Raw genomic sequence first — 13,155 nt, 5'->3', positions numbered from 1 at the left:
CCTTATTATTTCCATTTTACATTGAGGAAATTCAAGCACAGAGAGATTGAGGAACCTGCCCCAGGTATCCCAGCTAGAAGTGGTAGAGTTTGGATCGAGCCTTCTGACTCACAAGCATGTGCTTTTTCAGATGAGAAGAGATTTCTGGCACCTCCTTGGAGATTGGAGTGTTAAAAGAGGAGACTGAAAAATTCTAGGACCGGGTCAGAAAAAATAGAAGATGAGGCTGGAGCATCTTGTAGTGTCCAAAAGTAAGGAATGAGCAAAGAAAGAAACAAAACAAAACAAAAAAATAAACAACCACAATGATGGGGCCATGTTGAAGCCAACTGCAAGAGCTTCCAGTGGCCCAGCTGGAACAATTTAAGCAAAAAGATAAAATATTGAACTATAACTCAAGTATAAAATATATGTCCATTTGTCCACACCGATATGAATCACTGGTGGAATACATTCATAAATGGAGGAGAAGAGACGAATCCTTCTCTTCTTTGGAGGAGAAGAATTCCAAATCAACTATGTGTACACTCTACCCTTAAGGAGTCGGAGCATAACTCCCAATCTGTAAGTGTGATCTGTGTATAACTTCCTTCCAAAGAGTATGGTTTGGAAAGAGGGATAAAAGCATAACTTTACAGTAAAGAAATTACCAGCACTACTTCAACCAGGTGATCAAGTTTTACATCAAACGGTCATAAATCATGTTGATACTATGGACTCTTGTTACGTAATAATAAAAGCACCTTACCTCTGTGGTCTTCCTCCTCAAAACACATATCCCTATTCCAATCATGAGAAAAAACATCAAACAAATCCCAACTGAGGGACATTCTGCAAAACACCTGACCAAAACTCCTCAAAACTGTCAAGGTTATCAAAACAAGGACAATTTGAGAAACTGTCACAGCCAAAAGGAGCTTAAGGGGACATGGTGAGTGAAGGTAATGTAAGATCCTAATAGAATTCTGGAACAGAAGAAAGGCTTTTGGTAAAAACTAAGAAAATCGGAATAAAGCATGGACTTTAGTTAATAATAGTGTATCAACATTAGTTCATTAATTGTAACAAGTTTACCATATTAATGCGTGATGTGAATAACAGGAAACTGGGTGTGAGGTGTATGGGAACTCTCTGTACTATCTTTGCAGTTTTTCTGTAAATGTAAAACTGGTCTAAAATAAAAAGTTTATTTAAAAGATGATTTATAAAAAGAGGGACCTGACCTTCAGACTTTTGAAGCAGATAGAGATATTTATTGGATGCTTTTTCTCTTGTCCCTCTTGTAATAATCTTCTGCTACCCCAACTTTCATTAAACATTTCAGTGTATGATAAGAGGGATTCAAAGAACTTGCCCTTGGGGGCCACAGGAATGTGGACAAGGGCAGCCATGGCTGGAGGAGCTGGATACCCCACAAAGACTTTAAGGACAGAGCAGGCCAGAAGGACAGGGTGACAAGCAAAAACTAGGACACATGCAGCATGGCCACAGTCCTTGGGAATCAATAGAAATGCATGGGTGAGGCCCAGGTTGAAGAACCTTTATGGCAAGAATTGTTGGATTCTACAAAAATTAGTCATGAAAATGGGGGAATGTCAGCTCCATAAGGACAAAAATTTGTGTCTTTTGTTCACTGTTGTATCCCCAGCACGTTGAATATATATATATATATATATATATATATTTTTTTTTTTTTTGCCACCCTGTGCTGCATATGGGATCTTAGTTCCCAGACCAGGGATTGAAACCGCACCCCCGCAGTGGAAGCACGTTGTCTTAACCACTGGCCCTGCAGGGAAGTCCAAAAAAATATTTGTTAAATGAAGGAACGAAATGAAAGGACATCTCAGCTACCTTTCCCTTTACTTCGCCAAAGAGCAAAGCTCCTGGAATGGGCACAAGAAAAGAAGAGGAGAATTATGTGGACAGGATGTGTAAGTGTGTGTGTGTGTGTGTGTGTGTGTGTGTGTTGAGAGATATAATAAAACTTAATGATTTAATCTAACAAAATGGAATTCTATACCTATTGGTAACATTGCCTAAATAATTCCCCTTGATGCCTGACATCTGAAAAGAAAATAGCTATTTTACTTGACAGAAATGACTCATCCTAGAAGGAAAGTTTTCCTGTAACCATAATTGATATTTGGGGAGAAAAAACCCATTTTTTCTCATCACTGTGAATGACAAAGGGATTATTTTGGGGGGTTTATAATGCCTCCCAGGGTACCACTCACATTTCATTCTGTCATAATTGAATTGTCAGTGAATGGTGTTTTCTTAAAGCTCTGGACTGCGGCAGTCCTGCTGTCAATCGTCAGTTACCTGTAGTAAGCAGGGATAGCTATTCCAGAATTGTTCCAAAGGAAAAATACATTTTCAGACTCAACAGTTCAAGTAAACTTGCCATTAGGGATGTGCTCAGAGGAGTGCACTGCTTTGATGGTAATATTCTAGAAAAGGTAACTATTGAAATGGTGGTAAAAGTTCAGGGTTGCTTTTGCAGTCAGCAATTGGGTCATTCAGTAATCACTGCGTGGGATGAATTACTGAGTGGTAATTGTAAACATTGGTGATAATACTCAGTAATCAAATCATAGAAGACCATCTCAGATGTCTTCCAGCAAACATAGTGCCTCAGTATCTCCCTCTGCAGGAGGCAATCTATTGTGAGGGTTAAGAGTAGGGGTTGGAAAACTATGGTCCAGGGCTCAAATACGGCCCACCATGTGTTTTTGTTAATAAAGCTTTATTGAAACACAGCCATGGTCACTTATTTCGGATTTGTCTGTGGTTGCTTTTGTCTACAACAGCAGAACTGAGTTGGTAGAATGAAGACTATATGGCCTGCAAAGCCAAAAATATTTAGAGTTTGGTCCTTTACAGAAAAGTTTGATGACCCCTGGTTAAAACCAATAGGTTTTAGAGACTTAGGTAGAGCTGGGGTTCAATCCTGGTTCTGCCATTTACTAACTATATGACTTTGGACAAGTCACTTAACCTAAGTTTGTAATTCCTCATCTCTAATACGTGGCAAGTAATACAGGTCCTTTATTTTTTATCTGCAACTTACCACCCCCATCCAAAAATGCTTTTGTAAACTGAAAAAGAAAAACCTTTACCGGGAAGACAGGGGAGGTGGTGAATTTTGGTGCCAAAACTCATTTGATGCCAAAACCTGAACTGAAATGGCATGAAAGTATTCTAATATCTATCTATCTATCTATCTATTATCTATCTATATCTATCATCTCTATCCTTTATCATCTACTATCCATTATCTATCCATCGATCACATTAATGAGAAGACATTAAAAGCTATTTTAATACTTGCAAATCGTAGTAGCTTGACACAGTATAAGCTTATTTACCACTCACACACAGTGAAATACGAGTGGGGATGGGGTTCCGTTCCATGTAGTCATGCAGAGATCCAGCCTCCTCCTACTTTGCTGGAAGGCAAACTGAAATATGTAACCTCACAGTCTCCATAGATGGGAAGACAGAGGAAGGAGATGTGGTCACTTCCACTAATCTCCCAGTGGTCAAAACTCAGTCCTGGTGCCACCTAGCTGCAGGAGAGGCTGGGAATACGGCCTAATCATGTGATCATAGAGCAAAGCACATGGACATTGGATCAGTAGTGCTCTCTGCCATATTTATTGTTTATCAGAGTTTTACTGAACAAATGTTACACCCTTGATTATAGCATACTGCAGACCCTGCAGGAGACATTAAATAATATAGAGTATAGGCACAGCATTACGTTTGTAAAATCTGCAAGACTCTGAATGAAACTCAGCTGACTCCAAGGATTTCAGATGAGGGACTGGGGACCTACATATTCCTCACTGGCAGGATAGCACAGTTGCTCAGAGATGCATTCTGGGCCAGACTGCTTGGGTTTGAATCCTGGCTCTCCTACTTTCTAGCTAAAATGACAAGTTACTATATGTAATTCATTCAGCCCAAAGCCTGACTCATAATGAGTGCTAAACAAAGGTCAGCTGGTATTATTGTGTGTAGCTATTACTATTGTTAATGTTATTTTTACACACTTAGTACAGTGATTGACACACATTAAGTGCTTGTTTTATAATCAGATGCAGAGCAATCTTTCACAGCATCACAGAGCAATCATCTGGCCTGTGCTTGAATGTTTTCAGTGTTATAAGATCACTATGTAATAAGATGACCAATGTCATTCTTAACTGGCTTCATTAGAAAAATCTGCCTTGTAGGGGGAAGTTTATAGCAATACAAGCCCACCTTAAGAAGCAGGAAACATCTCGAATAAACAACCTAACCATGCACCTCAAGCAATTAGAGAAAGAAGAACAAAAAAATCCCAAAGCTAGCAGAAGGAAAGAAATCATAAAAATCAGATCAGAAATAAATGAAAAAGAAATGAAGGAAACAATAGCAAAGATCAATAAAACTAAAAGCTGGTTCTTTGAGAAGATAAACAAAATAGATAAACCACTAGCCAGACTCATCAAGAAAAAAAGGGAGAAGACTCAAATCAATAGAATTAGAAATGAAAAAGGAGAAGTAACAACTGACACTGCAGAAATAAAAAAGATCATGAGAGATTATTACAAGCAACTCTATGCCAATAAAATGGACAATCTGGAAGAAATGGAGAAATTCTTAGAAATGCACAACCTGCCAAGACTGAATCAGGAAGAAATAGAAAATATGAACAGACCAATCACAAGCACTGAAATTGAAACTGTGATTAAAAATCTTCCAACAAACAAAAGCCCAGGACCAGATGGCTTCACAAGCGAATCCTATCAGACATTTAGAGAAGAGCTAACACCTATCCTTCTCAAACTCTTCCAAAATATAGCAGAGGGAGGAACACTCCCAAATTCCTTCTACAAGGCCACCATCACCTTGATACCAAAACCAGACAAGGATGTCACAAAGAAAGAAAACTACAGGCCAATATCACTGATGAACATAGATGCAAAAATCCTCAACAAAATACTAGCAAACAGAATCCAACAGCACATTAAAAGGATCATACACCATGATCAAGTGGGGTTTATTCCAGGAATGCAAGGATTCTTCAAATCTATCAATGTGATAAATCATATTAACAAACTGAAGGAGAAAAACCATATGATCATCTCAATAGATGCAGAGAAAGCTTTTGACAAAATTCAACACCCATTTACGGTAAAAACCCTCCAGAAAGTAGGCATAGAGGGAACTTTCCTCAACATAATAAAGGCCATATATGACAAGCCCACAGTCAACATCATCCTCAATGGTGAAAAACTGAAAACATTTCCACTAAGATCAGGAACAAGACAAGGTTGCCCACTCTCACCACTCTTATTCAACATAGTTTTGGAAGTTTTAGCCACAGCAATCAGAGAAGAAAAAGAAATAAAAGGAATCCAAATCGGAAAAGAAGAAGTAAAGTTGTCACTGTTTGCAGATGATATGATACTATACATAGAGAATCCTAAAGATGCTACCAGAAAACTACTAGAGCTAATCAATGAATTTGATAAAGTAGCAGGATACAAAATTAATGCACAGAAATCTCTGGCATTCCTATATACTAATGATGAAAAATCTGAAAGTAAAATCAAGAAAACACTCCTATTTACCATTGCAACAAAAAGAATAAAATATCTAGGAATAAACCTACCTAAGGAGACAAAAGACCTGTATGCAGAAAATTATAAGACACTGATGAAAGAAATTAAAGATGATACAAATAGATGGAGAGATATACAATGTTCTTGGATTGGAAGAATCAACACTGAGAAAATGACTCTACTACCCAAAGCAATCTATAGATTCAATGCAATCCCTATCAAACTACCACTGGCATTTTTCACAGAACTAGAAGAAAAAATTTCACAATTTGTATGGAAACACAAAAGACCCCGAATAGCCAAAGCAATAGTGAGAACGAAAAATGGAGTTGGAGGAATCAGGCGCCCTGACTTCAGACTATACTACAAAGCTATAGTAATCAAGACAGTATGGTACTGGCACAAAAACAGAAAGATAGATCAATGGAACAGGATAGAAAGCCCAGAGATAAACCCACGCACATATGGACAACTTATCTTTGATAAAGGAGGAAGGAATGTACAGTGGAGAAAGGACAGCCTCTTCAATAAGTGGTGCTGGGAAAACTGGACAGATACAAGTAAAAGTATGAGATTAGATCACTCCCTAACACCATACACAAAAATAAGCTCAAAATGGATTAAAGACCTAAATGTAAGGCCAGAAACTATCAAACTCTTAGAGGAAAACAGGTAGAACACTCTATGACATAAATCACAGCAAGATCCTTTCTGACCCACCTCCTAGAGAAATGGAAATAAAAACAAAAATAATCAAATGGGACCTAATGAAACTTCAAAGCTTTTGCACAGCAAAGGAAACCATAAACAAGACCAAAAGACAACCCTCAGAATGGGAGAAAATATTTGCAAATGAAGCAACTGACAAAGGATTAATCTCAAAAATTTATAAGCAGCTCATGCAGCTCAATAACAAAAAAACAAACAACCCAATCCAAAAATGGGCAGAAGACCTAAATAGACATTTCTCCAAAGAAGATATACAGACTGCCAACAAACACATGAAAGAATGCTCAACATCATTAATCATTAGAAAAATGCAAATCAAAACTACAATGAGATATCATCTCACACCAGTCAGAATGGCCATCATCAAAAAATCTAGAAACAATAAATGCTGGAGAGGGTGTGGAGAAAAGGGAACACTCTTGCACTGCTGGTGGGAATGTGAATTGGTGCAGCCACTATGGAGAACAGTATGGAGGTTCCTTAAAAAACTACAAATAGAACTACCATATGACCCAGCAATCCCAGTACTGGGCATATACCCTGAGAGAACCAAAATTCAAAAAGAGTCATGTACCAAAATATTCATTGCAGCTCTATTTACAATAGCCCAGAGATGGAAACAACCTAAGTGCCCATCATAAGATGAATGGATAAAGAAGACGTGGCACATATATACAATGCAATATTACTCAGCTATAAAAAGAAACGAAATTGAGCTATCTGAAATGAGGTGGATAGACCTAGAGTCTGTCATACAGAGTGAAGTAAGTCAGAAAGAAAAAGACAAATACCATATGCTAACACATATATATGAAATTTAAGAAAAAAAAATGTCATGAAGAACCTAGGGGTAAGACAGGAATAAAAACACAGACCTACTGGAGAACGGACTTGAGGATATGGGGAGGGGGAAGGGTGAGCTGTGACAGGGCGAGAGAGAGGCATGGACATATATACACTAACAAAAGTAAGGTAGATAGCTAGTGGGAAGCAGCCGCATGGCACAGGGATATTGGCTCAGTGCTTTGTGACCGCCTGGAGGGGTGGGAGAGGGAGGGTGGGAGGGAAGGAGACGCAAGAGGTAAGAGATATGGGACATATGTATATGTATAACTGATTCACTTTGTTATAAAGCAGAAACTAACACACCATTGTAAAGCAATTATACCCCAATAAAGATGTTAAAAAAAAGAAAAAGAAAAAAGAAATATCTCCCTTGTAGAAACCACTGTGGTTAACATCTAATAAATACTGAGGACATATTTGGTGCTGGGTACTCAGCCAAGCCCCTAACTGACATCACTTTGTCATCCTTCCTTTACCCTATGAAGTAGCTTTGCTTGCTGATGATTCGCAGAGATGAACACTAAGCCCAGAGGGTTGAACTACTCAGCCCAGGGTCTCACAGCCACTTGGTGGTGAAGGGGTTTTAGATCCAGTAATATCTGGATCCAGGGCCCCTCCTGTCTTACTCACTCTACCCTTTGGAATTAAGCAAATTAAGTAGGAAACTTCCATTTCCCTTTATCTCAGAATCAGGATGGTCTCTGCTGTGCCTCTCAAGATGCTATTGTTACCCCAAATATGTTCATTGCCTAATCATCTCTGTTTTCTAGAGACTTTTCAGGTAGGTAATCAATTTAGAAACATAACTACAATAACTTAGTTTTAATTTTGATTTAACATTTATTAATTTAACCATTGGTTTGTCTTTAAAGAAAAGTTTTTTTACCAACATGCTTATAGTATATAGCCATTATAACTAATTTCCCAAATTTTAACCAGCATTCATCACAATTACTGTGACGAATGTTACGTATTACAATAGTGACATTATGCATGGTTCCATATCATTAACACCAGACTAAATTTACATGTGAAATTGGATACAATGTGCTACAAGTAATTGATGGAACGTTTCTGATACATTAAGTAAGTTCAAGTAATGAAATCACTAGCAGTCTTTGTCTTACTCAAACTAGCTATGAAAGATTGTATTAGGTGAACTGGGATGTTTGACTTTTATGTTATGGCTAAACTAAGGCCGGTGCTGGAATTAATCTTGTTGGTAAAGTGCAGCAGACACTAATACGATATTGTTCATAGGCTGCCAAATCGGAAGAAACGTTACAGGGGACTGGTACCTATGACAATCTCACGTCTTCCCCACTAACTGCTGCTGCCACATCGGAGTCGACCCAACTGCCCTCGCCTTGACCACTGCCAGCTTCTCCTCCTATTTTCCCGGTGATATTTCTTGGTTAAGTTGTGAGATGACACATTGAGTTTCCTGGCCCAGAATCTTCATTTTAGTAGCGCTCAATCTCTATGAGCATCTAGGATGTATGAGGAAGCACTTTGCTGCCCTGGTCACTCTGCCCCAGGGCCAAACTGAATGACCTCTCAGCAGGCTGCACCTCCCTTTTGTCATCCTGACTCCACAAAGCGTTGAAATGTAAGTCTACCAATTTAATTTTAATATCTCTTGAACTTGTCTCCTCCTCTCCAATGCCTTAAATGTAGTTCGGGCTGACATCAGCTCCTCTCTGGACCCTTGGATAAATAGCTGCTAAATGGACTTGTTTCTAGGAACACAGCCCTGATACCTTAACTTCCCCGCTGAAAATTCTCCAAGGGCGCCTCACCTCCTGCAAGATAATTCAGCCTCTTTAGCATCCTGCCTCAGATGTGTGAGGATCTGTCCTCCGCCTCCTTACACAGCTTTCCTGTCACCCTCCTCTTTTGTATTCCACCTTCTAGGTGGTTTACAAATGCTTTCTCTTCATTCCCAGGCCTCTGCCTCACTCCCACTGCTTCCCATCCTGAGCCATTAGTCTCTTGAGCATCTCCGGCTTGTCCTTCAGACCTAGTTCATCAAGTCCATGGACAGGCTTCCCTGATACAGCCCCACCAGTGCCCTTCCTTGTTGATTCCACACCATCATCTGCTTTCCTTTATCCTGGCACTCACTGAAATTTCTGCTCATGTGTAAGATGCACCCTTCCCAATCCTAAATATGCATACCCTCTAAGTTATCTGGTTCCCATTATAAACAGTGACAATTCTGCCCCCAATTCCAGTGTGTGAGTGGGGATTTCCTCACACCATCAAGTTATCTCCAACACCAGATATGTGTCTTATAATTGAACTTAACGCTGATACTTCCTACCTGGAGACAGAGCCAGATACTACATCATTGCCCCCTCCCAGCCCCCAGCTTCAGATGCTACTTGCAAGTATAGGTTGTCACCTGTGCTTCTGACCAATGGGTTACATATTGGAGGTTCCAACAAACCTTTTCTAGGGTTCAATGACTTTGCTAGAGCAGCTCACAGAACTCAGGGAAACATTTACTTACTAGATTACTTGTTTTTTGTAAGAGGATATATCTCAGCAACATCCAAGTGGAAGAGATGCACAGAGCAAGGCATGGGGAAAGGGCTTGAGCTTCCATGCCCTCTCAGAGCCCCCAGCTCTCCCGAAATCTCCAGGTGTTCACCAACTGGGAAGCTCTCTGAATCCTGTCCTTTTGGGTTTTTAAGGAGGCTTCATTACAGAGGCATGATTAATTAAATCATCGGCCATTGGTGACTGAACTCAGTCTCTAGCTCCTCTCCCCTCTCAGGAGGACAGGACGGAGGGACTGAAAGTTCCAACTCTCTATAATCAAGTGGTTGGTTCTCCTGGCAACCAGCCCCCACCTCTAGCTGAGGTTCAAAATTCACCTCATTAACATAACAAAAGACATCTTTGTTGTTCTCCTCACTTAAAACCCAATGTTTTAGGAGTTCTTTGTCAGAAACTGGGGACTAAGACCAAATATATATTTCTTTTCTTGGATATATATTTCTTATTATAAATCACAATATCACACATATATTAAAGAGTGATAATAATGTTACTCGCTAGAGACAAAGCACAGCCATTCAGAATATAAGCAAATAGATGATTTACACATTCTACCCATGTAATATAAATAAAATATACATAATAAAACAAAATAATACATAATATATAAGTAAATGTAATAAATATATAAATAAATATAAATAAAATATATTTTATTTATTATTATTCTATTATAAATAAATAATGTATTTAGCTATGTGAATACTCAGGACATATTTCATCTTACTGATGCTTACATGTAGTATTTTATGAACAAAATTAAATACAAATCACTTGAAGTACATAATTTGAAAAGGGATTTCCTTATAAAATTGTCAGTGTGGTGAATGTAGCATTTTGTTATACTTAATTTCTTTCTTCTATCTCTCACTTACGGACCTTCGAGAGCAGGGTTTTTATCAGCTTTGTATTTCCAAGGCCTACCACAGTAACAGGCCCACAGTGGATGCCAGTAAATACTAATTAAATTGTTTGCTTTCTGGGTTTGCTGTCATGCAGTTGGGAAAATGCACTTTTCTTGTATAAACACATAGAAAGTACTAGAAAGCAAACTCACTGTGTGCTGTCATTCGCACTTATTTTGAAAGATAAGAGCAGCTTCTTGACAATACAATGAGGGAAAGTAACTGTTCTTAGGCTTTTTCTTTCCTCTCCTCAAAAATTATCAGGCAGTACTAAGAGAGAAGTTTATAACAATAGATGCCTACATTAAAAAAAGGAGAGATGTCTCAAATAAGCAATGTAACTTTATCCCTCAAAGAGACAGAGAAAGCACAAACTAAGCTTAAATTAGAAAGAGGAAATAACAAAAATTAGAGCAGAAATAAATAAAATAGAGAATAGAAAAACAATAGAAAAAAAATCAATGAAACCAAGAGTCGGTGTTTTGAAAAGATAGACAACATTGACAAACCCTTAGCTGGACTAAGAAAAAAAGAGAGAAGACTCAAATAAATAAATAAATCAGAACTGAAAGAGGAAATATTGTAACTGATGTTACAGAAATAAAGAGAATAATAAGAGACTACTATGAAAAATTCTGTGCCCACAGATTGGATAACTTAAAGAAAAAGTGGATAAATTCCTAGATACACACACACAACTTACCAAGATTGAATCATGAAGAAATAGAAAGTCTGAACAGACCTATAACTAGGAGATTGACTCAGTAATCAAAAACCTCCCAACAAAGAAAAGCCCAGCAGCAGATGTCTTCACTGGTGAATTCTTCCAAACATTCAAAGAACTAACACCAATGCTTTTCAAACTCTTTCAAAGAATTGATGTGGAAGGAATACTTCCAAATGAGGTCAGCATTACCCTGGTGCCAAAGCCAGACAAAGACATCACAAGAAAACTACAGGCCAATATTCCTGATAAACACAGATGCAAAAATCCTCAACAAAACACTAGTAAACCAAATCCAACAGCACATTAAAAAGATCATGCACCATGACCAAGTAGAATTTATCCCTGGGATGGAAAGCTGAATCAACATATGAAAATCAATTAATGTGATACACCACACTGACAGAATTAAGGGTACAAATCATATGATCATCTCAATAGATGCAGAAAAAGCATCTATTGACAAATTCAATACCCTTTCATGATATATACTGTCAACTAGGAATAGAAGGAAAGTATCTCTACATAATAAAGGCCATACATGAAAAGGCCATAGCTAACATCACACTCAGTGGAGAAAAACAGAAACCTTTCAATGGAGAAAACTAGAAACCTTTCCTTCTAGGATTAGGAGCAGGGCAAGGATGCCTACTCTTGTTGAATGTTCTTATTACAATAATAATAATAATGGAATAAAAGGCTCAAAAAGAAAAAAAAAAATTACATCACCAAACTCAAATTTTCACCTTAGAAGCACTAAACCCCTTTCAATGTGTCTAAAGTCAAAGCATATTAAAAAAAAAAAAAAAATCTAAGACTTACCTCAAAACTTACAGCTCCATTGTGGTCCGTATCAAATGCATTGAACAGAAAATGTGCGTATGTGGTAGAGTCTGAAATGTTGAAAATAAAATAATAAGTTAGCATTTTTATCCTACAAAGGATTTGTATAGCATGTCCCAAGCCTCTTTCTATCTAGGAAAATCTACTCTACCTCCTTTGACTTGTGCTTTCTTCTCAGCTGCCCACCTTCTCTCCATAGAGGATTGTAATTTGAGATTCATAGGTGTGAGTTACCTACAGAGGCCATTGGTGACAGAAGCTCTCTAAGTTTCTGGCTGGAAATGCTCTGAACACATGGGAGACTTAGGTGATGTTACTGACCCTGGGATGAGTAATGTTACCATAGGTGGGTGTGAGGATTAACAAGATGCATCTGGAAATCGCATAGTGCTTGGCAGGGACTATCTCTAGAAGAAGTAAAATAATAAAAATACTAATAATGAGGCACAGATGAATTGCTATTATTGGTGTTGTTATTATTAGTTTGTTCATCATTTTACAACCCAGATAAGGATATCAGGACTCAGAGAAGTTGAGAAACTTGCCCAAAGTCACACAGTCCATATGGAGTAGAGTGGAATATAACTTAGGTCTTTCTGACCAAAAAGCTAAGCTAGCCCATAGCCAGTAAGGCTGCCTGCTGAAGTGGAAACCAGGGTGATTTGGGAAGTTTCTGAGGCCATGTTGAAAGTGGATTGTGTGGTCCTAAAGGTTCCCAGTTGAAAGCAGTGAGGAGCTCCTGCTTTGCCTGGGTCCTGGATGGGATTAGAGGCTCTGGGCAATGGTAGACAGCTTTGGACAGCTCTCTTGTCCCAGTGCCACACGATGGTACCTAATGATACTGAAGTTCTCTGAAATCTAACACTTCCTCTGAGTTTGCTTCAAGTAGGTTATTTCCCTCTAATTTTTCTTTCCTTCCATTTTTCTCCTT

General features: G+C 38.4%; 1 protein-coding gene across 2 annotated transcripts in view; it reads right to left on the bottom strand.

The window, feature by feature from the left end:
* The window catches only part of KCNIP4 (potassium voltage-gated channel interacting protein 4), a gene marked incomplete at its 5' end in the record, with an annotated part of 525,330 nt that overhangs the window by 14,405 nt on the left and 497,770 nt on the right, over positions 1-13,155 (bottom strand). For both annotated transcript variants that reach the window (XM_082653963.1, XM_082653962.1), the window contains one exon: positions 12,204-12,274. In XM_082653963.1, coding sequence (XP_082510089.1) covers positions 12,204-12,274 — 71 coding nt within the window. The remainder of the gene's footprint in view (positions 1-12,203; positions 12,275-13,155) is intronic.

The sequence above is a fragment of the Grampus griseus genome (genome assembly GCF_964374135.1).
Source record: "Grampus griseus genome assembly, chromosome: 4".
Classification (NCBI taxonomy): domain Eukaryota; kingdom Metazoa; phylum Chordata; class Mammalia; order Artiodactyla; family Delphinidae; genus Grampus; species Grampus griseus.
The sequence above is the reverse complement of the archived record's forward strand: the minus strand, read 5'-3'. Positions and strand labels throughout refer to the sequence as shown.